The sequence below is a fragment of the Branchiostoma lanceolatum genome, chromosome 19 (assembly GCF_035083965.1).
Source record: "Branchiostoma lanceolatum isolate klBraLanc5 chromosome 19, klBraLanc5.hap2, whole genome shotgun sequence".
In the NCBI taxonomy this organism is placed as follows: Eukaryota; Metazoa; Chordata; class Leptocardii; order Amphioxiformes; family Branchiostomatidae; genus Branchiostoma; species Branchiostoma lanceolatum.
Window position 1 is genome coordinate 1,126,698 of NC_089740.1, and position 26,382 is coordinate 1,153,079.

The window sequence follows — 26,382 nt, forward strand, 5'->3', positions numbered from 1 at the left end:
GCTTGCTATGTCTCGATTGAGCCATGACTCTGTGCCTGCTACTATGTCTGGTTTGTAAGTGTCAATGACAGTCGCCAGTTCAGCTGTTTTGTTTCGAACACTCTGGCAGTTTACCAGCAGAAGTTTACATTTGTTTCCTTGTCCTCTTTTCTTTGTAACCATGATCTCTCATGTGGGTATTGCCCTGGTTTGATCTAAGTGGAGTGGATGTGGCCATTGGGGTGTCATCTGACAAACTTGTGCTAGAGCTCAGTGTATCAAATGAATTTACGGAATGGAAACTGTCATCGGTGATGTCGAACATGGCTGATGCAAAGTTGGGTACACCGCAGTCACAGCATATCCATGAGTATGATCTGTGCGTTTCTAATACTGTGTATACCTGAGAACATAGCCCAATGCAGTCTTTATGATACCATCTATTACATTCATCACAGCAAATAGCCCCATGGGTATTCTGAACAGCCTTGTTGCAGTTCCCACAGGGGCATTTTGGTGGCCTGGGCCCTGGATTCACCTCAACATCCCCACTTAGAAGCAGTATGATCATAATCTGCGACAATTTTGTACTATCATTGTGCATCAGTAACTTATTGCGGCTGAAATAAGTCCCATTTATCCCACTGTGCTTAATCATAAAAGCAAACGTGGCCCAGTCAGAGGTACAATCAATTCTGAAAGTACATGTGACATGTCCTTCATTTATTTCTTGTTTAGTGTTTGGCTGAGATCCTGGTTTGGCTTTGCTAAACATTAGGCAAAGGGCCAGTAATATGCATGTGTAGTGGAGTTCCATTTTGTTACTACGCAGCGGGACCCGGTCACCACTTTCCTGCTAGTAACCAGCGGGCCCACAGTCAACGCTCCTGTTCTTAACCAGCGGGCTCCCAGTCACCGCTCCTGTTAATATCCAGCGGGATCCAATCACCGCTTTCCTTTATCCAGCGGGACCCAGTCACCGCCCTTTTAGTAACCAGCAGGACCCAGTCACTGCTCCTGTTCTTAACCAGCGGGCTCCTAGTCACCGCTCCTGTTGATATCCAACATTCCCTAGATTAGATCGCTGGATCGCTGGCTGAACCGAGATAGCACAAGTACGAAATACGCTCAAAATATTCTAAACCTCACCCGTTAAACAAGGGGCATAACTATAGACTACAAAGCATTCTATCAATGGTCACTAAGGCTCAGTTGCAGGCGAAGCCCTATTGTAATCAGTACCTTAAGGTGAGAGAGAGGGGGACCCGGGGCTACTGATGATCAGCGACCTGAGGTGTGCAGGCAACATTAGGCTCTCCTTGCTCGGCTCAGTCAGTTAGTCGTAGTTAGCCTGGTAAAGACTACGACATTCGTGTGTTACACCGAATGGTGATTATACCAGCTGTATAGATACAGATACAGAAAATTACACAGTGATTGGTGAGCACACCGCTGTTTAATTCACATGTACGCATTATGCAATCCCGGCTTTCGTACATATCTATAAAAGTCTAGCATTTGTAGCTTTTTATAGTGCCCTACAGAGCGGAATGCTTCATTTGTTTATTTATTGACAATGTGTGAAAAACCTCACGACATCAGCTTCTAACACTTTCTCAAAAGACACGTACCAGCAGGAAGAGTGAATGCCAGATAGATACATGCGCGACGGATTCTAAGACAATATCAACCTAACGGCGGTTGTCTCTTCATCTATCTATACATGCTACAAGTGCACCATACAATCACATCTCTACTTCACTACACACAGCAGATATGTAGATTTACCTGTTTCAGGTGCCCTAGGATACCTTAGATTACGTCATATAGTACTATTGTTCCATATCGAGTATTGAACAAGCCCTGCAGACTCACAGACATAATTGTTTCACTACTACAGTTCTATATTATAGGATCTCTACTGTACAAAACACGTAAAATATACACGACATTCGTGAAAAATAGAGCCTTTGGCAAATTGACAAGAGATTCGTGTAAAATAATGCCAAGAACACTATTATTATAATATCGCTCTTGATATACACACGATAAGACACACGAGTTTTGCGATGAAGATGATATTACCTGACTTTAGGGTTAGATAATGGTTATGAATACGGAGCGTCCGTAGGCTACCTTAACTTGCAGAACTTAATGTAGACTTTGTCACTTCAAGTTCCAATTGCCTTGTATTTGACGGCCCTTACTATCCATTCTGCAGACGATCTGCCTCTATGATGCAGGGTAAATGCGTACAGATTGTTTTAGCTGGATAAATGACAATGATAACATCCACTGCGACATCCTTTGCTTTTGCAAACACTTTGCGACTACGTTTCTACCGAATGTTTTAGTACTATTTTTAGCACACTTCTTAGCACACATTTTGACGGACACACTATTATATTGACTACTCGTACTACGATTAATGTCTTAACAATTTTATTGATATATTTCATGAACCAGTGTTTCCTTATACGTGTAATTCCCACTCCGGGACAGATCTAGAGCGCTTTCACCCATTTTCCATCAATGAAGCGGGCAGGTGCTGACCGCCATGTGGGTGTCCATGTTTTGCCTTTCAACGGACCGTAGCTCAAGCTACACGCGTCGTTCTATTTTCATAGGCAATTTTTACATACTCTTCTTGCATTCTTTTTTGTAAGCTATACATACTGGATAGAGGTTATCTGCGAATGTACCAAAATCGTTGAGCTGCGATTCACTGAAATACATATAGCTGCGTCCGTCTCCATGTTGGTGCACTAACGGATGTACATACTAGCTGTTCAGTGTTCATGTAGCAATTTGTCAAGATGTCCTTCATATTTATCTCGTGGATCTCGGTGGCCGCTGATGTCTCTCAACAGTGATGTAGTGGGTGAAGGGTTAATGTGACTCCATAATATTTCCCCAGATTTAGGTGCTAAAGGGTTATGGTGACTTCATACCTTCTTTGATACTTTCGGGTGATACATTCGAGTGGTCGAGGGTTAAAGTGATTCCATTGCCAGTATCTTCCTTGATACTTTGCCAGACTTGGGTGACGGAGGGTTAAGGTGACTCCAAATCTTCCTTGTTAGTTATCGGTGCTTCCATCTCGTCGTCATCCTTGGTGCTGTGCCAGATTAAGAATCCTCCGGGAACGCTGAAGAAGGTCTGTGCCCACGTCAGATAGAAGGAGACACTGAACGGAACGTCCATGCCATACAATTCATGGTCAATCGTATAGAAGGCCGCTCCGATGCCTCCAGCTATCCCTACGTGTATGGAACAAATATAAATCAATCAATCAATGAATATATTAATCAATAGATAAACAATTCAGTCAATATATATATATATAAAGAGAATAATACTTAAAAAATACAAATATATACAATTGTCTACATTGAATGTTTCTTCAACAATGATGCCGTAACCTCGTGTGTGCTACATATAAACTGGCCTTGGTTAGTACATACTAGATATGGAGTCAGGACAGGGCGATGTCAACACACATCAGGCATAGTTTGCATTTCAGAGAAGTAACAGTTATTTAGAATGATAGCGGATTTCTTGCCATGCTAAACAAGATAACTCAATATTTAACTCTATTTGTTGCATTAGAATATATCAAGATTCAAGGCATTTATTGCCTCCATAAAAAACGAAGATATAGTTTTTGGTTTGGTTCTGTGTGTGTGTCTGTGTTCCCACAACACTAACTTAAGAACCTCGGGGTGGATTGGGATGATATTTAGTGTATGGGTAAGTGTTGTGACACGACAGTCTTGGTCAATTTTGGGCCCTCTAGCGACTGACCTTGGCACTGCAGCAGAACTTCCAGTTTTTGTATCTGTCATGAGCATGCCTTTTTGATTGGCTCAGCGTATACTACTCACTGCTTTGGAAGCAGTAGTGCGTGCAATTCTGTATAATTTACAGGATGTGAATATGTCGACCTACCTCCAACGATGATCAACGTTGTGAAGATGGTGTAGCCGTCCACGGCTGAGTCCAGGTCTCCCTTACAGGCGGCCGACACCGCCAGGAACGCGCCGGGCAGCAGCAGCATCGTGGACAGCATGATGCAGAAGCGGGCTATGTGGTACGCCGTCGAGTGGGCTTACAATGGAGAAAAGATCATCGTCATTCACAGGCTGCTCCAGCCAGAAGGGTTTCAAGCATTAATTTGCAATGTGTAGCCAGTTTTATACAGTCACCAAGGTATCTCAACCCTATATTTTAAAGGGCATAAGACACCAATGACATTAGGAATTTCCTGAAATTACATAAAACATAATACTATTGCTTAATAACATAGAAATTTTCACAAGATATTCACACTTCGGATGTTATTGAACATCAAACCATCAAAACTTCATACCTCCGGCTTTTGATTCTTCCCACCAGGTAATTACATTAATCGGTGATTTGTCCAGTCATGACGTCACAATGAACATGACAGCCGATTTGGAAAATTGCACTGCGGCTCGGAAAGAACGTTATTTTCACAAGCAAACAAAATAGATATTGTTGTGTCCTTTAATTGAATGTTATCACCATAATTAAGCACTGTTTGCTCATCAAATAATGTTTTTCGCAAGCCATGGTGTAAGGTTCCGAACCGGCTGCCATGTTCATTGTGACGTCATGACTGGGCATTAGTCACTGATTAATGTAATCACCTGGTTAGAAGATCAGATAAGAATAAAGACCTGGATCCATGGAAGTATGTTTTATGATGGTTCAATGTTAAATAACATCAGAAGGGTGTGTATTTCGTTTTAAACGTTTATATTCCTTGAATGATGCTACTCCTTTATTTCAGATAATATGCTGTATTTTGGTGTCTTATGCCCTTTAAGTGGATAATAAGTAGCCTGTGTTTACACAAGCTCTCGGCCGGAGGTTGTCTAGGGGGATGACGGTTACAGGACCAACATGGAGGGAATGCAGATGTATGCACTTGAGTGAATCGTAGTTCAAGCGTTTTCGAACATTCAAAGATCTTCTGATCCTGACCTCTATGAAATGTATATGTATCACAGATGGGGAATATCTGCCGACAAAATAGTAAAACAAAACATCTTGCAGGCTAGTGCTTAAGCTACGGTTGATTGAAATGCAACAAGCGCACTTCATTGACATGGAAAGTGTGCGAAAATGATCTACAGAAAGGAGTCCGCATCAGACATGTTGTCCGTTGTTCGTAAAGACAAACAAACTTAATTCTAACGTCTGGTGTTTTGGTAGTGGCAACACATTGGAATCAAGGTTTTCAGTTCCGCTAACTTAGTAAACGTGTTCAAAGGAGGGGAAAGTTGTATTGAAGATAATTAATTACGTACGGAACCTTACCTTGTGGGCGATTGTACATATTGCCACATGATGATCCCTTCATTTGCGATCTTGTGCACATCTTTTCCTTTAAGTAGCAGACCTGAGCACAGTTGTACTGGAAAGACTGACACATCGGGTTTCTACAACAGGCCGCGGCGCAGTCCTCCAGAGTACCGGCGTAGATGATCCCGCGGTCCAGGATGCCGCCGGGACAGTCGGTGTTGGGTGTGAAGTAGAATTCAGACAAGGTACAGGCATCTGAAACATCATAGAGATACATACATCTTTAGTATTATTTGGTTTTGGTTTGTACACTGAGAAGGTGATCGTTTTCGCCCCAGTCCTTTTTATATGGATTATATTTCTCTCTATGTATATATATATATATATGGTAAATAAGAACTTGTAGAATCGGACTTGTGAAACATATTGGTGTGTTGATGAACACAACGTGAGCGGAGCCTTTCCTCACTTGTGGATAATATAACTGGGGAAACGTCATCATCACTTTGTTTGTTTATTTGTTTGTTTGTTTCCAGAACAGGTGACCACGGTGCTCAGTGATTTCTAACTAGCCTGACTAAATCAAGCTTCCAGTAGACCGCCCCCCCCCGCCCCACTGGTCAGACCCCTAGAAGCTTGATGACCAACCCTTTTATGTGAGGAGAATTAGGGACATCTTATTCCCATTGATTTATCATCGACATGTGCTAACATGGGCAGCTTGTTGTCAGACTGACATCAGCCTGTCGAACGCTGTGACGACTGGTTTCCATGGTGATAGGGAATATAAGCCCGTTCATGGATCCAACTGCACATGTCAAAAGTAAATCCCCTGAGACATAAACAAAGCACGTATAGACATTGTTATGCAAACCGACAGACGGAGGCCATATTTGTCATTAATATATACAGTAAGTAAGTAAAGTAAAAGTTTATTGCACAACAAATGTAACGGGTACAATGTATATACATGGGCATGCATGTACAGGTACAAGAACTGTTAACGAGTTGGGGGCCTGTCACTTTTGACCCTGCGTATGCGTACTAGGGATCGTGAAGCTTCTTATTGGATTGATTCTTTCGTGATAAAGAATCCTGAGCTTCTACGGGTACTTCTCAGTCACCTGGCTTGAATATGAAAGATTTTTTTTTCTAGAACTATATTCTCATGGAACAAGCTTCTTCGGGATTGCTTTATTGATGGGTATAATCATAACCTTAAACTTTTCAAGACTAAGGTCATCATAATCAAGTAAGTGCAACCCAAAATATCCAAATGGCTTACCAGCCGTGTTTTGTTGTGATCTGAAGTGAAATAAAACAAGACGGGCAATGGAACCATTATTGTCATAGCGACGGTGGCCTCTGAATAGAGGTGAACATAAGTCAACTCAAACCTGGGAATCGGCTGGAAGTTCCTGAAAATAAGATTTATTTTCACTGCTGGCAGGATGTTGCTGTCACGAAGATTGTTTTTCACTGAGACCGACTATCCCAGTTTTCAAGAATGAATGTTCCCGCATGACCCCTCCTTTTTTTTTACCAAGGAATGGCAGCTTCATCAATATCTATAATGCACTATGTGCATTGATTTGTACAAAATATGCCTTTCTGAGTAAGAAGAAAATATGTTCCTATAACAAAACATCCCAGGAAAAAAATATCAGAAGTGCAAAGTTTCCCTATCAACCACTGGACTGGCCACGGGACAGGTTTCAGTGGAGTCACATTTCAAACATTCCTGGGGACATGGAATTCTTGTGGACACATTCCTGTACAATTCCTAGAATTTGTGCAGACTGCACATGATACTTTATACTATTAGGCTTGTTGTTCTAAGGCATGGCAAAAAATTAGGAAGGTAACATTTGTAAGAAATACCTAGTACCTAATGTTTACTTTCACATGGTTTAACAAGCCTAACAAAATACTGCTCTCAATGAAACACATTCATGAACTAGCGTGTGGTGACAAGCTCCTCCAGTTCTGTCCTGCCACTTGCTATATCATGTAATCGAACATCACAGGGTGTCTGCTACTTTATTCGTAACCATCATGTCTAGTCCAGGTCATTGGCCTTATTTGTTTGGAATGGAAGAAGAGGACGAAGAAGCAGAACAAAAACAGATAATCATGTTTCTCTTAAGTAAAAACATAATTTTAAAGTTGAATCAGACCCTGGCAGCGAGAGAGTGTGTAACACTGGCTAGGTTACTCACCAACAGACACCCAATGAGGAATGCCCGACATGTTGGAACACTCCTCCCATAACCCGGCCGTGCCAGGCGACTCTATGGTTGTGTTCTCGTGACATGATGGCCAGATGCCGATCTGGTGCGACGTCCACGCTGGTGTTATAGTTCCCATCATAAGCAGTAGCAGACCCACGGAGGTAAAGATGACACCAATGTGCTGACGAATGTTCATTTTCTTCTTGAAATGGTTTCGAGCTTTCTTCAAGAGAGAGAGGTGGTGATCTGTGAACATATGATAATCTGATCTATCAGGTTATAATGAAAACCATCGTGAAAAACTCTATTAGATTAGATCTGTGGGTCATTGGGAAATAGAATCCTTTATTGGCTTTATACAATCTATCAGTTAATGATAATGTGCCCAATTCCCACATGGTGGAGACGGCTTGACACCCGTCTATCGGCGTAAACTGAATGTGGGAGGTTCCCTAGCCAATCAGGGCGACTTGGCAACATGCTTAGGACTGTTCTAGACGTTCCAAGAAATGCCTAACTACATTCAGAGTGCCTAGCTTCAGCAAGAGACGTCGTCGTCTAATAGAGCCACACCTCGAGCATGTTTTAAAGAACCCACCACACTTTCACCAGGAAAAGAGTTGGGGTCCGTCTACCCTGGGAGTCCAGGCACCGTAATCGGAGCGCCACGGAGCACCGCACGCGCGCCCAAGCTTTCACGGCCCACCCTCCCGCTGCCCCCCGAAGACCGACCCCGCCCCACTTTCCGCTGCAAACCCAAGCTCCGCTATCCGATACTCCCAGGGTAGGGTCCGTCCAGGTGTGAATGGATCAAGTAAATCTGTCCGGATATATAGCTTCTACTGTTTAGTGCAAACGTGGTGTGTTACACCATGAGGTTGTTTTCTGGGCAGGCAAGAAAACAAACTTAGCGGCAGCTGGTTCACTTGCGATAGGTAGGAGATCAATTAGCAGCAATCACAAGAAAAATTCCATTTTCATCCATTAGACATTCTGTCAAGCACCAATATGCAATCCTCCGTTGTGGTAACTGGCCTTAGTACTAGTGTAGCAATGAAACGCCACCTAGGGGATGTATGGAGTATGACTAATCGTATATCGCACCAGCATCCTGGTTGAAATCAATGGCGACCGTGCCCAACATGTTCTTTTTCAACCTGTATCTAACCTTGAAAGTTTACATACTCTTCGGCCGAGGCCGTTTTTCAAGAGTTCAACGGAGGAGGTCAGGGGTCTTTTTGACATAACATAGGAAAATAGAAATAACCAGTTGCTTAAAAAGACAACGTTACATTCAATATTTCATAATATTCGGTATCTGAAAATAGGTCAACGATATAAAATCATTCCGTATTCAGTAATCATAGTCAGTCCACAGTTACTCGTCGCAACATATTTTTAATGTTTTAATTGACGGCGCCATTCTCATGTTTGGTGTCAGACTGTTCTATAGAGTTGTACCTGAGTAGGAGATAGATCTTCTAAATTCTTGTCTACGGACCATTGGTACATACAGTAGGTTAGACTCGCTTTGTCGTGTTGTTCTAGTTGCCCTGTCCGTACAGTTGGTGAAAATATCTCGCATGTAGGCTGGTAACAGGTTCACAGACCAGAATGTAAATAAACAGATGAGAGTTACGTTATAGACTGCTGATCTTCTTCAAATAAAAGCATCGATAACAAACATCACAATATGGATAGTTGTTTCTTGATGCCCTTCTTACAACCTATACAGGTTAATTGTACTACTAGCACATGTATGTCGAATGTACCTTTGAGTCTACTCTAAAATCTTCACAGAATCATGTAAAGGCCCTGTCACACTTGTGCGTATATTCAATTGCGTATGAGTTGCGTATAAACATTCATTGGGTTTATGTGAAGTTTGCAGGAAAGAAGTTCTTCTCTACTTTGACCTACCGTTGTTCAGCCTAGTTATCGAACCAAAGAAATTACTTCTTCGGCTGCAAACAAAAACTTGCTAATACGCAACTCATGCGGACTTGCATATACGCACAAGTGCGACAGGGCCCTTAGGTCACAGCAAGTAAATTTTATGGATGACATCCTCTGCAGACTCCAAATTTAGTGTGCGCGGCCAAAAAAAACAAGGCGGGCAAAAAAGAAAAAACAAGACATTCACATTTTCAAACTCTAATACCATAAAGCATGTAAGAGATTTGAAGCAAAGAAACACGTTATTACAACAAGTCTTTTGTCCCTGTATTCAATAAAACATTAACTAACACTGGTGTCAGCATTAAAATCATAATCAAACTATAAATTTAGATCCGGGTTTGTATATAGTGCATCAAGACGGCAGAGACAAGGTTTCCGGTACACTGGGCACGGGAGTCTCCTGAGTCATGAGGCATACTGATTGTGGCTACATGTTGCTGGCTCTGCTCATTTTTCCTCAACTGAAGTTCTCTTACAGACTAGCCTTTCGCGCCTTAGAAATCATCCGTCTTGTCCTTCTATCTTCTAAATACAGACAGTTAGACAATGCATGACATTAGTTACTTCATCTGACCCTGTTATCGAATTTGATAATGATGGCATAGGGACAGCAATTACAGGCTATATCTTATTACAATTTTGGCATGAGGGCTACACTGTGTCTTCCTGTACCTTGGGGACGAGGAATAATCTTATTTCAGCTTGCATACACAATAATTGTACAACGCATATGTGTGCGGATTTTCCACCATTCTTATATGTGTAAATGCCTTTTTATGATCTAGAACGTATTTACTATAAAACTGACAGTACTTTGCAATATATCCTACTGTTTTCGGTATGTTGACCATTGCCGAAGGGTAAATTTGTTTTTTATTTATTTTAAAATCAGGTGAAAATCAATGCGCGCACTGATGTCATCCATAAAATTTACATGCTGTGGCCTTAGATAAAATCCTTATCAAGAGTCTGTAGGGCACAATCATCCGTGAAGTAATTATGGTGTTTGCGGTGTGGCTAAGGTGTTTGGTACCCTCTTTAAATAAACAGACAAATCCATCAAAAGGATCTTGATTTATGGGTGTGGAGACCCAGACAGAAACAACAGTCAAAGTATGGAAGTCTGATCTTAGCAAAGAAGGCTATTGTAGCATTTGTTTAAAATGAATTACCTAAATGAGGCATTAATTTGCATGAGTTATATCTGATAATGTTCAAATTTACTTGACTTCCAAATGCCACAAGAATGAGATTCTCTTGAATCACCACTACGGAATTATAGTCTTTCCTTAATCAATTATGCAAATTAGGTCTTTATTTGCATAAGTGATATCTATCGATATTCCTCTCTATCACAGATACAGGCAGTTAAAGGCAGTGTAGAAAGCCGCAGCCTAATATCTGCTTGGAGTCGTTAATTGGAAACAGGAATCAGACATCAGCTGGTTTTAAGCTGCTTTACAAACAAATGACAAATGACGACCCAATATCTGCTTAGCAGCAAACCTCCCAGCGCCCACTCACAAAACGTTACGAAAATAATGGTTTAATGGAAGTAATGGTTTAATGGAATCAATGGTTTGTTCCAAGTTAGGGGTGCTTTTGAAATATTACATTAACGATAAAAGCTGAACATTGCGGTGTAGAAAATCATCGCGCGCAACCTAGAAGACGATAAGCCAAGTTAAACACGTAATACGTTCACGCCTTAGCTCTGTTCACCTGATCTGTAATGTCACACACCTGACCCGGTCTTACGAACTACACACCTTTATTCTGTGCACTTGGTCTGAAACGTAACAATTCTTTACTCTATGCCGATGACACCAACATATTCCTTTCCCGCAAAAACTTTGATTCTCTGATACGACTGCCTAAAGCCACGGTCACAGTAAACTCACGTCGTACCTACGATGGGGTTTCTTCCGTCATGACAGCGCCGTACGTCGTACGTTTGGGGAAAACCGGATGCAATAGTTAACACATACAAAGTGGTGGTCACAGTTAACGTAGGTACATCGTACGATGGGTTTTTTGAGTGTACCTAGGTCAATCGCAGGTAAATCGCACGTAAAATTAGCCATCGCCGAGCGTCCTACACCGAAAATACAGCTAAAGATGATTTTGAACATGTTCAAAATGTTGCTTCCGTCGCCGTACGATTTTTATTGCCCCCAATACAGACTTCACTACGGCCTTCTTCTTATACCAATGAGATTAAAAATGTATACATTTCGACCGTGTTCTGATGGTTTCAGTTTTCCCTGATATTGTCGATGTTGTTGAGAAGTGCAGCCACCAGAGCACAGTGGCAACCGGTGTACAGCGAGCCCGCGGAAGAGCCTGCTTTCAAGGTTACGATTTTCCACGTGTCAGATCGAGTATCACGCACAGGTGCACATGATGCATACAATTGCTTCATGGCTATACACACGTGGGCTCATAATCAGATCAGACCCCATTCCCTGAAGAACCTACCCAAGGACTTATGGCGTGACGTCTGTATGCTATACTCTGGTGTCACGGCTATATGAAGCTGGCAGACGCCCGGGAACAGCAGCACAACCAGCAGGACGACTAGAACTGAGTTTTTCCTTGATATCAATGATTGCTTTATGTTGTAAACATATAATCCTGTATCTCTTAACGAAAGAAAGATACTAAAAAGACTGAAACTTTCATTTTGCAGTTAATTGCTGTCACATGCACTTCACTTTCAGAGAAATCCATATAACGTTATCAGTACATCCCACTGAAGATTTGTATCAAACCATAAAGAAATGTTGTGCTCCATGATCAGTTGGAATGTTTTCGTTTCACCCTCGTTTTATATCTTTACTTCTGAGTGGTTGTTTAAGGCAATATTGTGTACATAGGTGTGTTATCATGTAAGATCAACGCAATTCAGAAGTGCATGTATCTGTACGAATTATATGTACTTCTGTGAGGTTGTTTCAAACAAATAAAGAGTTGAGAAAGATTTGAGATTTGAGAAATTACTGTAACGTTTTTTTATAAATTCGAAAACAAAACTGAATAAGGAGGCGTTCTAATACATTAAAAGAATATGGATGCGATGCAACAAAACGTTATTTTGTCCAAGCCAGTTTGCCCCGGATGTGAAAGGGTGATTTGTAAAGATTATTCATTAACATATCTTGATATCAAGGGGTGAAAAATAACGTCACTAGAAGACATATCTTTATGCTTATGCGTCTCTGTTGTCATAAACTAAAAACAACTGAAGCCATCCTCACCGCACATATCTATACATGCAAATCGGCCTATATCATATGGTGCTGCCATGGCAACGAACCCACAGGGCTATTGTAGTACTGTTTCAAAAGGACTCTTAGCTGTTTTCCCTCTGTGTTTGCCACATTTCCCCCCCGCACATTTCGCATGTCATCCAACATCCCGGCCTGCCTCCATGCCCCGGGGACAACTTGCCCCTCTGGCCCCTCTTCATCCAAGTATCTGTTTTGTAAGCCTGGGTACCTTGCTCTCATGAGATTATGTAAACATATAGCAGCGCTCACTATGCGCTCGACTGCTTTTGGTTTCTGTAGTAGTCCCCACCACACTCTCGAGCCAACTCAATCAAAAGTGTGTCGTATTGGCCTAGTAAGGTCCGCCGCTGGCTCCACGGCCTCACCCACCACCTCCGTCGCCTTCTCGCATTTTGTCTTTCTTGCAGAACCCTGATGAGGGCTGCCAAAATTACAGCTTGCCTTCCCTGTACTTTATTTAGCTGTATCTGCAGCCACACCAGCCTGATTCTTTCTGGTGGCATCACCATCTTGCAAAGGTCAGATGAAACGTGCACACATATGAGATGAGCGACACGTGACAAATCGCACGACGCCGGAAAATTTTGAACATCACCCGACGCTCTGCGATAGCTGATTTTACCTACGATTTACCTGCGATTTACCTGCGATTTACCTGCGTTGTACTGGAAATGCATCCTACGTGCATCGTAGGTACGACGTGAGTTTAGTGTGACCGGGGCTTATAGGCCCGGTCACACCAAACTCACGTCGTACCTACGATGCACGTACGATGCATTTCCCGTACAACGCAGGTAAATCGCAGGTAAATCGCAGGTAAATCGTAGGTAAAATCAGCTATCGCAGAGCGTCGGGTGATGTTCAAAATTTTCCGGCGTCGTGCGATTTGTCACGTGTCGCATAGTGAGCGCTGCTATATGTTTACATAATCTCATGAGAGAAAGGTACCCAGGCTTACAAAACAGAGACTTGGGGCCAGGGGGGCAAGTTGTCCCTGGGGCATGGAGGCAGGCCGGGATGTTTGGATGAGATGCGAAATGTGCGGGGGGGGGGGGGGTGGATGTGGCAAACATAGAGGGAAAACAGCTAAGAGTCTATCTGAAACAGTACTACAATAGCCCTGTGGGTTCGTTGCCATGGCAGCACCATATGATATAGGCCGATTTGCATGTATAGATATGTGCGCTGATGATAGCTTCAGTTGTTTTTAGTTTATGACAACAGAGACGCATAAGCATAAAGATATGTCTTCTAGTAACTTTATTTTTCACCCCTTAATATCAAGATATGTTAATGAAATAATTTTTACAAATCACCCTTTCACATCCGGGGCAAACTGGCTTGGACAAAATAACGTTTTGTTGCATCGCATCCTTTTTCTTTTAATGTATTAGAACGCCTCCTTATTCAGTTTTGTTTTCGAATTTATAAAAAAACGTTACAGTAATTTCTCAAATCTCAAATCTTTCTCAACTCTTTATTTGTTTGAAACAACCTCACAGAAGTACATATAATTCGTACAGATACATGCACTTCTGAATTGCGTTGATCTTACATGATAACACACCTATGTACACAATATTGCCTTAAACAACCACTCAGAAGTAAAGATATAAAACGAGGGTGAAACGAAAACATTCCAACTGATCATGGAGCACAACATTTCTTTATGGTTTGATACATATCTTCAGTGGGATGTACTGATAACGTTATATGGATTTCTCTGAAAGTGAAGTGCATGTGACAGCAATTAACTGCAAAATGAAAGTTTCAGTCTTTTTAGTATCTTTCTTTCGTTAAGAGATACAGGATGATATGTTTACAACATAAAGCAATCGTTGATATCAATGAAAAACTCAGTTCTAGTCGTCCTGCTGGTTGTGCTGCTGTTCCCGGGCGTCTGCCAGCTTCATGATAGCCGTGACACCAGAGTATAGCATACAGACGTCACGCCATAAGTCCTTGGGTAGGTTCTTCAGGGAATGAGGTCTGATCTAATTATGAACCCACGTGTGTATAGCCATGAAATAATCGTATGCATCACCTGTGCGCGATACTCGATCTGACACGTGGAAAATCGTAGCCTTGAAAGCAGGCTCTTCAGCGGTCGCGCTATACACCAGTTGCCACTGTGCTCTGGTGGCTGCACTTCTCAACAACATCGACAATATCAGGGAAAACTGAAACCATCAGAGCACGGTCGAAATGTATAAATTTTTCATCTCATTTATATAAAAAGAAGGCCGTAGTGAAGTCTGTATTGGGGGCAATAAAAATCGTACGGCGACGGAAGCAAAATTTTGAACATGTTCAAAATCATCTATAGCTGTATTTTCCGGCGTAGGACGCTCGGCGATGGCTACTTTTACGTGCGATTTACCTGCGGTTGACCTGCGATTGACCTAGGTACACTAAAAAAACCCATCGTACGATGTACCTACGTTTTATGTGACCACCACTTTGTATGTGTTAACTATTGCACCCGGTTTTTTCCCAAACGTACGACGTACGGCGCTGTCATGACGGAAGAAACCCCATCGCAGGTACGACGTGAGTTTAGTGTGACCATAGCTATACCAATGCGACAACGGGATCGTGAGTTCTAGCTGCGAACGTGCGCACAACATCATTCCTTAAACTCCTTCAAGAAAAAAAACTGTAGGTGTACGGAGTATTGATAGCTGGTCATGGAAGAATTCTAAATCTGATTTTGTGGACCATATGGATGACGTCATCAAATTTTATTGCCCTCAATATGATTTTTTCGAAGAGAAAATACAGCACTTTGGTATATAACACTGCAATGAAACTACGTTTTCCATGTGCATAATGATCAAAGCTACAAACGTACGTTTGCACAAATTAAAATCTATGAAGTGCCCATAGTTATTAGAAAATGATTTTTTATTAGGTAAAAACTATCATGTTTTGATAACTACATATGATAAGTATATATATATATATGAACGTACGTTTGTAGCTTTGATCATTATGCACATAAAAAACATAGTTGCATTGCAGTGTTATGTACCAAAGTGCTGTATTTTCTCATAGAAAAAACAAACAAATTAAGGGCAATGAAATTTGATGACGTCATCCATATGGTCCACAAAATCAGAATTCTTTCATGACCAGCTATCAATACTCCGCACAGCTACAATTCTTTCTTAATCTGTTGATGAGAAAACAATGAAAAGTCAAAATGCCAATTTAGCTAGGGTTAGTTAACAAGACGGTTAATTAACAAGAGGTAAGGCAGAAGGTCCCTGTATCGTCTAAGTCACCTGTATAAGCAGTAAACTAACACGCGGGTTTTAAGATTGAAGACACCCCCCCCCCAATCAAATATAAGTGAGATTCTAGATTGTATCCATGTAAATTGGGATGAGACTAACATTTATGTTAAGTAACCAGTGACTTAGTGTTTTATAAGCAAATCAAGTACAGTACACCATGATTTCACTTGGCGCAGACAAGATGCTGAATTATTGAGTAAGGTTGACCCAGGATGTTGCATTATTCTTATAATTTATAACGAAAATATGGCATCAGAAATATTGAATTTTTGTCAGTATTGTAAAATGTCGTAAAGATTATAAAAATAATTTTCCCCTTCAAGTAACGTTATATCATTTGCAACCAGAATTTCACGACAATAAATCAGAACCTTTCAGTCGCACACGTCAGTGAACAATCGTAAGTGGCAGCTGAGTTAATAATTAAACAGTTTCTGACATACCAAAAGTCGATGTGTGCATGTCTGGCGTTGTAAAAATGCCCCCCTCCCCACGATGGCGTGATGTATGTAGCCCCTCAGAGGTCACTCAGCTTTTGTATGACTTATGCACAGCCAATACGTATTGACCTCAATGTCTTTTTGCCTACGTTAAACAATTCGACGATGTACGTGCAAAACCCTGATGAAATTTTGATGCACGCAGAAGAATACGGGTCACCGAAAAAAAGGGCTCGTTAACGAGAAACAGGTTTGACAGACAACGGGGGCAACCTGTTCTAACCATGAGATTAAACGATTCAAAAACCTAAATTGCTTGCTTTACTAGAGAAACGTTAAAATAATAAAATGGTTCTGCATTGCTTTGTCCTGTGACACATTTTTTGCTCAAGACTACGACTATTTGTACAATTATAACACATAAGGACTCAGCCACATGGATACCTGTCTAGAATACGATTCAAACAGCCCTCCATATGTTTTATCTGACAGGATCAAAAGAACAGCAATGATTGATGTCTCAATTTTCCTTCTTATCACGATAAATCCAGGGCATTATTTAGCGTTTGAAAAAAGTTCCTGCTTGGCCAAGAGGCGAGCTTTCAGAAATCAATCCTAGTGTCTCCTCCACAGATCACTTTTTCTAGGACATTTTGTATTTCTGTTGGCAAAATATGAAAATAAATCTAACCAAAATGCTGTCAAAGTAGAGAGTCCTGATCTTCTCCCATTGCGTTACTGGTCGGAGGAGATAAAAACATTTTGGGCACTGCTGATATTGTAGATAGACAGCAAAAACCCAACAGTACACTGTCATTGTGCTAAAAAAGGAGTTAGTTGCCTATTTTTGTGCATCTTTTATTTTTACTTTTGAAAGAGTTGTTTTGCATTAGTGCATTTCACAATCCTATTCGGGAAACTCAGATTCAGCAAAACGTTGTGGTAAAGACAATTCAAAATATATTTCTTTATCAATCATATTTTAGCAATCAATTTGTTAAGGAGGTAGTTAGATGCTGGCCGCATGGATAGCTAACTCGGCATTCCTATATCAAAAGTTAAAATCGCCACACCTTGAATAGATTGTACACGAATGTCTTACCTATTTCTCGCTGTTGATGTTCGCCATAAATCCTTTCTTTCTATCATTACCCGAGGAAAACAACATAACGCCTGTGCCTTTTGAAAGGCACTAAGAAAACACGGGACGTACAATTCCACCGGGATAACATATCATGAGGATATAGTACCAAATAATGACCAGTCTGGCAAACTTAATGGCGTTCCCTCCGTCGCCAAATCTCATGAATATTAATGACATTCCGATGACTGTACATAAATTGTTATCCGGAAATACGCCTGCGTGATGTAACTTAGATATGGGGCACATCTATATTGATTTTGTGTTTGCACAGGAAGTATCATAACAAACACTTAAGACTTAAGTTTCTATCAAATAGTCTTGTTGGGTCTTATGTTCCTTATTGTCTTTGCCAAAACGGTTATGTTTCGGTACCATTTGTGGGTTTGTTTGTTTGTTTGTTTGTAGACAGCATAACTTAAGACGTTGTGTGTGGATCCATACGACTTTTGGTAATTGGGTAGGTGTCGGCAAAACGAAGGGAAGGTCTGATTATGAATCTCCTAGCGACTTTCTATGACACTGCACTGGAACATTCCGGTAATTGTACCTCGTGTTCTGGGCATGGCATGGTCACAATTTTAATGGTAGATAGCTCGTTTTCTTGAGGAACAAGTGGTATAGGTTTGGGCCCCCTAGTGTCTTTTTTCAAATACAGCGGCCGATTTTCTTTCAGAATAGCTCAAGAAGGTGTTGACAAATATTCTTGGTGACTGTGTAGATGGATGTGATGATTGTCATTTTAATGCAAAACAGGACTTGATAAGCCTGTTCAAACACGGGACAACTGAGAAAGAGTTAGACCTAAGTCAGGCAAAATTAAGACCTTATTTGCATAATCAAGGAAAAAATACTATAATTTAATGGTGGCAAATGATAAAAATTCATACCTAAATCAAATAAGTAAATGTGAAAATAATTAGATATAATTATAAATCATTCAAATTAGGGTTTCATTTGCACAATTGGCCAGAAAATTGTATAATAGCCTTCTAAAAACCAAGGCAAGACTTTTATACTCTGACCAACTTCTGTTCTTTGCGTGGAGAAGACCACCAACTGATGTCATTTATGCAAATGACGACGCTATTGGTACAATCAACCTTTGTAATAAGTCGTTTGGTGTAAGCCGTAACGTCTAACATGATTTGGGAGGCTATGATCATGAGGTCGTGGAACTCTAGTTACCTTCGCCGAGAAGGTTATGCAGAGGGTAGCGTTTGTGGGTGGGTGGGTGGTTGTGTGTGTTTGTGTGTAGAGGACCAGCTTAACTCGAGAATGCCTTGATGGATTGTCTTGGTATTTGGTATGTTGGTAGCTTTTGATGAGACCTAAAAACGATTAGATTTTGGGCCCCCTAGCGGCTTCTTACGGTACTGCAGTGGAACTTCCTGTTTTGATATCTCGTGTTCCGGACACGCTATGGTCCTGATTTGTGAGTGGTAGATAGCTCTTTGGACAGAGAGTAAGTGGTGTGGGTTTGGGCCCCCTAGCGGCTTTTTTAACTGCAGGAGCAGGTTTTGCGTCTGACTTTGAAAGCGAATAACTCAAGAAGGGCTTGATGGATGGTAATGAGTTTTGGTAAGCTGATAGCTTGAGTGATGATGTACATGATTAGATACTTATTATGGAAATCAGCATCTAATTTGCATAATTAATGAGGAAAGTTTATACATCTGCCAAATTCCATGATAGGACTCTGAAACATGTGACATGTAACTGAGGAAGAGAGAAATATCAATTGATATGAACTATGATAATGAAGACCTCATTTGCATAATTAATGAGAAAATACTATAACAAGATGGCCTTGATAGATGGTCATGATTTTTGGTATGTGGATAGCTTGTGTGATGCTTAGTATGATTGGACGACAATTATGCAAATCAGATTCTAATTTGCATAATTAATGAGGCTACTTTAAAAATCCGCTTTGTTCCATGACATGACTCTTCAAATTGTAACTGAGGAAGAGAGGCATGTTGATAGATAGAACATATGCAAATGTGGTCCTAATTTGCATACTTAATGAGTAACTTCTATAATTCCACACTGGCAAATGACGGCAATTTCATACATTTAATCCTTTTTTGTGGCATGTGAATGTGAACATCGTTGAATCAAATTATGCTAAGACTATACTGTCATCATAAACGAAAACATTGTTCTACATCTGCTTGGAGATACGATGTAACAAGCTAACGTGCGTCAAACACAACCTTTTTTAAAAGCACCAAGTCTTGTTCCTTTGGTGTAGCAAGATCCTGGACTGAGTACAAGGGTATTTCTTACGAAAGAAATCAATCTATGTATGAGAAACTTGAGAAAATTTCAATTAACCTCCTTGATCCCTGCACTGCAGGGCCAGTTGCAGCTGTTTTTTTTTAATGTCTGTCACCACAGCTGGTTCCTGTCTGTGTATCTGACTGTCACCGCGCGGTAAGATAAGATTCCATTTGCCCCTGGAAGCCCAGTCAGGGTAGCAAGCAACACAATAGCAATAGCAGACTTGTGTTGCAGGCTTGGTTCACACTGCCAGAACCGCGTTTGGGAAAGAGTACAGTTTATAGATCTACGGGCTGTCTTGTTTCGTCTGGACGCCTTTTGGGGTGATAGAAAAGCAGAATCAACAATTGCAAGGTAGGTCTACTGTGTTAAGACAATCAACTGGTATGATTTATGATTGATGAGAAACACACCTAATACGTCAGTCATAAAGGTTAAAATCATTTGGCGAAGGTATGAGGTCGTGGAACTCTAGTATTGCAAATACGTTTTATGGCTTGAGTGTGGCGCCACATCGTCTCTGTTTCTAGAACTGATTTATTCAAAAGAAAACATTCACTTAAGAATATTTGCACTGTATAGTATGTATGTAGTGAAATCGATGATGTTAATTTCTAATGAACTTACGAACGATCCTATAGTTTTTAAATCTAATTAACGGCATGTAGCCTGATTGGTTTACTGGACGAGGATGGCGCTAGGCGCCAGTTCATAAGGTAACTCCGCCAGTGACAATTAAACCATACCCCGGTCATTATCTACAAGACACTCTGTTTCACTCGGCAATGTCGACATACTGGGCGCTGAACAAGAAAATTTCTTGATGGGAGATAAGACATCTTTATACAGAGACGGGGGCTGGTACAGACTTCCAATCACCTTTGACTCGTTGCACACGTCACACGTCCGGATATGACGTGTATTAAGAAAGTGGGTTCTTGTTTGTCCTGAAGAGACGGACTTGTCAAAATTTGGTGACTTGTAATTCTTATGTTGAAGTAGGTCAAGCTTGTACTGTAAAAACAATAAAAAAACAAGCTACCGAAATCTATCAGACCTCAGTCTGCTACTGCCCGCAGAGGCACATCGAGAGTGGCCTGGATAAGACAGTTTGCCAAGTGCCCGAAGTTACCCTTCAAGAGAGGTAGAGTTAAAAGTTAAAATCCTCCCACACCATAATTGATGTATAGGGCGGTGCCCATCTCCGTTTCATAGCCCTGGGGCCACACTGTGGTGCAATCACTGCAGCAGGGGGCTAGTCCACTGGCAGTGGAGTGTGTTTAACTTCCACACTGTTTCATAAGTATGTACCGTTACCATTTTTATAAAGTCTTTGGTATGACTCAATGCGCCTCTTGTCCAGAGGTGCCCTAGGTGGGGCTTGAACCCCAGTCCTTCTGGTCCAAGTAATTTGAACCAGATGTGGCAGAGTAGCAAAGGCGCAGACCACTACACCACAGGGGCACCCCATCAAGAGAGGTAGAGACAACAGATAAAGAATTGAAGTATGGATACACATAAAGAAATCGACATCTAAACAAGAATGATGCAACATTGGCTCGACATGCTGTCTGGTAGTGTGAAACATTGGCTGACAGTTACAGTGTACAATATCACAGAGCTCTAGTCTATACCGGTTTATCCACATACCAAGTAGTCACCTTATTTGTAAACACACAAATATCAGAGCTAATTCAGCTGTGAGAAACACATTTTCAAGTTGGAAATGTAGATACAATTAGAAACTTTGATACAACTTTCACAGGGTTGATTTGAATGCTGAGCTATTTGAACACAAGTATGGTTTAAAAAAAAACAAAAAAAAGTTTCTGAAAATTGCGGATATTATATTGGATTAATTATATAACATTTTTACAATTATCTGGACAATCTATCCTTGTTTGACAAGATGACGACAATCTATCCTTGTTTGACAAGATGACATTGAAAACCAGTAAAATATATAGATAAAGTATTTCAATCTTTTGAGAAAGATTGACCAGTATTAGGTTAATCTGCCCCTGCCATTGTATGTTGTGAGTAGGTTTCCTGGATTTCTAGTGCTATTACGTAGTTCTTGGGGTCAATTCACCCCTCAAACTGCAGGAAAGGTCGAATGGGGAGTATCTCCTTATTGCTGGTGGCTTTGGTTACAAGTGTAGTCCTTTTCCATAATTCATTGTACAGCACAGATTAACTTTCAAGCCACAATGTAGTTTGAAGAGGATGCGCTTCAATGGCATTCACATGCACACGTACACAGGAGCAAGGGTCAAGTACATTTTCCGTCATTCTACAGCCTGGTCTTTTCACGTTACTGTACAGTAGGGATGTGCACCTTAACGTAGCACATCAGGTACATGTATCCGTACACAGGTTTAGGTACATGACAGAACCGGGAATAAACAGTTAACCTTTATTCAGATTTTAGATATCTTACCAGAGAATCCCTACTTTCTAGAGGATCTCAAATAAAAAAATGGTGTTGATTTGAAAGACGATAGAATGTTTTCATACTTTTTCCAGTGCTAAATTTCATCTTTGTGGTAGAAATAACACGTTTTTAATAACAAAACTAGAGTTCCGCGAACACGTATATGGGGCCCAATGGTTTGATATTGCAGTGTTGTAAGTTGAACGTGATGAAGACATGGTACAGTAACTGGACATGAATAGAGTAAATTTTTTTTTCAGTACCTTAAGCAGTGGTACAGTTGCCCAACTGTTTACATGACCTACTTTTGCAGGGCTATTTGTTTAATTATGCAAATTAGGTCCTGATTTGCAAAATTAGTACTTGATTATGTAAAACACTATCAGGGCAATCTACATGCCAAACATCACGACGATATGTCTACCCATTCTCAAGTTATTCATGTCCGAATGTCAAAACAAAACACCCACTGCAGTTCCAAACAAGTCGCCAGGGGACCCAAACGTACACAACTTACTTCCTGTGGCATGAACTATCTGCAACACAAAAATCCTACCCATCCACTAAATATCATGTAGAACCATCAACAGCTTCTCGAGTTATGTTGTCCACATACATACATACATACACACATACATACACATTCCGCTGCAGTACCAACGGAAATTGCCAGGTGAACCATTTTCCAACTTGACCTCCATTGCCACAACCGCTACTTGCCTACCAAAATCATGAAGATCCATCAACGTTTCCGTCACTTTTTTTGCCTACATACAAACGCACTAACATACAAAGTCCGCTGCAGTACTGTTGGAAAACGCCAGGAAAACTATAATTGAAGATGACCTTCCTTCACACAACGGCTACTAACCAACCAAAAATCATGAAGATCCAAGATTATAAGGTTATGAACTCAAGCGTCATTCTATCTACATGTATCTATCTATCTATCTATCTATCTATCTATCTATCTATCTATCTATCTATCTATCTATCTATCTATCTATCTATCTATCTATCTATCTATCTATCTATCTGTCTATCTACAATGTGTATCTATCTACAATGCGTATCTATCTATCTATCTATCTATCTATCTATCTATCTATCTATCTATCTATCTATCTATCTATGTATTTATCTATCTAGCATCTTACTATCCATTCATGTACTCATACATTTATCGATCTATGTATCTGAATATCTTTGTATGTATGACGAGCATTATGTGTCATATAATAAAACAAAGCTGTTATCAAATTGTATCACCTGCGTGAAGCATGGATGGCAATATATAAGAGACCGTCGCTTGCTCCACGCGGAAAGTTAAATGAGTCAGCCCTACTCAGCGCTCATCTTTAATGCCGGTGGGATTTAAGCCCTGGATTTTGTCAACCACATTACCTTATATGTAACCAGATATAAGGGTCATTCCAAAGACCGCCTTAGGGGGGAGAGTGGTGAAAAATCACACATACCCCTCCAGTCAGTATATCGTTATTGTTTTGATTTCTGGGCACAATGGATTTCCGTCATCCTTGTTATATTTCCACCCCTCCTATTTGAACAAAATGAACCAAAATTATCAATCCCAGACCCCTCCCCCCCCCCAAACACTGCTGTACGACTGGGATGTCCTTACATAATTTATCAGTCCAAGCCCAGACTAATGACCAATGACGTCCCCCCTTAGAAACGCTGCCCTTGATGGCTCTATGCACACAGGGAATTAAACAGTGTAACCGTCAAGAATCATTTTTCTCATTCTCTACAAATACGATTGATAAATCAACGATTCTGGATACCGTCTCGTCGTAGAAAATATGTGGTTGTTGGTTACAATCAATTACCAGGCGGCTTGATTACAGTGGCGATTTAGAACAGAAAAAGGTTGAGATTGTCATGTATTCATCCCCACCCGACTGACCTTCAGAATCTAATATCAGGTCAAACGAGAGTGCTAGAAATTCCCGCTCGTCCGTCGTATGCAAGTGCGTCGCTAGGCAGTGACGTCATCCCGCTGGTCGAGGATTAAACTCTGATGAAATTGTCATCGATGCCGAATCTGGGGACACCTTGGTAAAGTTCTGCTCATCCGGAGGGGACGAACGAAACGGGCCGATACAACACAGCGTCTCTTTAGTACGCACCCTATGCGGACATGAATCTATCAAATCTACATGATTGGCTGACTGCTTTTCCTGCGGTGTTACTGATTCGTTGCCATGATTGGTTTATGGATCATCCAACCAGGTTGAATGCTGGTTGGCTGGAGAAAGCTCTTTTGTTGATATAATTGGTTAACAAACGAGTTAAGTGATCGATTTGCGAGGCGGTTTGCTAACAAACCAAATGCTTGTCCTTTAAACGTTCCGTCATTTCACGGTCCATTCCCAGTATCCTGGTGACTAGAAATCAGTGTGCCTACTCCGCTGTCATTGAAAAACAGAGCATGTACAACATGAAAACACGCAAATCGTGACATACAGGGGCGCTCTGAATTGTGTTGGGCACTGCGGTGCATGGATTGAATACTAAGTCGTGTTTTATACTCTACGTTTGTCGCCGCTGTGCTTGTAACAATCTATCATGGATCCACCTCCCTTCCCTAACCTACCTTCTCGCTCCACAGACACAAGCAATTAGGCTGTCCATTCAAGGCGAACACTAAGCGACGTCATTTTTGTATGTGACAGGTTCATTCCGTCAGCTTCCTAGCCGATTATCGAAACATACCATTCTCTTTATTTACAGAAAAGCGCGAATATCGATGGAAAATGTAAGCATCACATGTAGAAACTACTAGAATTTTAGTCACGACCTGAATCTAATGTTACATGATTTCCCAACTATTTGAGAAAAATGCGCAACATTTATGTTAACCAGGGACCTTTCACTGCCCAGTACTGAGCAATATCTTAGATTCTATGATATACGAACATGAAAACGTCGAAACTGGCGATTAAGTGCTCACCGTTTGGCTCTGTGTATGACCTAGTCCCAGGGCAGTATCATCGCAACCTGGACAACCCTCCTTTCAAAGTGGACTCGTCCGCATAATCAGGCACACGGTAGGACACATGACGGGTACATGTCAGACGCACTGCGAGGCTGCGAAATTACCCTTCATTCCCCTGGGAGAGAGCCGTCTGTATGATCGCGCTGATTGCAGAACAGTCGTACGCACGTCACGTATGGTCACAGGATATGACTCCAACTACCCAGGATGTTTCCCGCAGTATAATGTTAGTCAGTGCGTCAGTCATGTGATTATCATGATCCAACTGAAAGGGGAAACAATGTCGTTCCCTGCCGCGGCGTGAGTCGTTAGAAACCTCCGATGATTACAGAACGACTGGTTACCTGTTATCTCAGTCAGGGGAGAATATGTTACGCTTACGTCGATGAAGGTTAGACATCCTGGTAATCAGATATGTCAAAAACAGTTACTCACTGGATCATATGATTTTGAAACAGTCAGGCGTTTCAGACATCCGCTGTCTTTCGTACACTTAGTACTTTAACGTCAAAAACACCCCCAAATGTTGGTGACACTTTAGTAAAAAATGTCACTAGAAATGTAAAGCTTTAAACTAATCAAGCGGTCGGAGACCTCATGCCTCATGAAATATTTCAATTATGCAAATGACCTAACATCTACATGACCTATGCATATTTATGTAATCGACCTTGACCTTTGCCTTCCCAAGGCCTAACCACATACCAAATACCGTCACTATTCACCCAGTCGTTATTAAGTTATGCTGAAAACAAACATCCAGAAATACATAGACAGAGACAGACAGACACATAGACACGCTAAAACAATACCATCCTCCATTTTTCGTGGAGGAATTTAAAATAACAATCCATGAGCGTTACTGTTTGTAACATCGCTGGTTGGTAAGTTTGTACCCTGATATCGTATTATAACACATCAAATGATATTTGTTTTGTTCAGTAATACTATCATAGGGAATCAGCGGCATATTCATTTT

The 26,382-nt window shown here is 41.1% G+C and overlaps 1 protein-coding gene across 3 annotated transcripts; it reads right to left on the bottom strand.

The window, feature by feature from the left end:
- Positions 1–1,416: 1,416 nt before the first annotated feature.
- Positions 1,417–25,592, bottom strand: LOC136425648 (uncharacterized). 3 transcript variants are annotated; one of them, XM_066414569.1, is made up of 5 exons: positions 25,359–25,592; positions 7,527–7,784; positions 5,323–5,562; positions 3,928–4,086; positions 1,417–3,239 (listed from the first exon to the last, which is right to left on the bottom strand). In XM_066414569.1, the coding sequence occupies exons 2-5, from the start codon at positions 7,732–7,734 to the stop codon at positions 3,034–3,036; spliced, it is 813 nt and encodes a 270-aa protein (XP_066270666.1). In that variant the 5' UTR covers positions 7,735–7,784; positions 25,359–25,592; the 3' UTR covers positions 1,417–3,033. The 3 variants fall into 3 exon arrangements, with proteins under 3 accessions (XP_066270666.1, XP_066270668.1, XP_066270667.1); XM_066414571.1 differs by lacking the exon at positions 25,359–25,592 and adding an exon at positions 24,312–24,554; XM_066414570.1 differs by lacking the exon at positions 25,359–25,592 and adding an exon at positions 17,626–17,814.
- Positions 25,593–26,382: the final 790 nt, after the last annotated feature.

Bases quoted from the DNA above. Each gene is read 5' to 3' on its own strand.
- LOC136425648 (XM_066414569.1), bottom strand. From the start codon at position 7,734: ATGAACATTCGTCAGCACATTGGTGTCATCTTTACCTCCGTGGGTCTG. The intron at 4,087-5,322 runs GTAAGGTTCCGT...CTCCATTGTAAG, and splicing joins TATGTACAATCGCCCACAAG to CCCACTCGACGGCGTACCAC. The intron at 3,240-3,927 runs GTAGGTCGACAT...CCATACACGTAG, and splicing joins AACGTTGATCATCGTTGGAG to GGATAGCTGGAGGCATCGGA.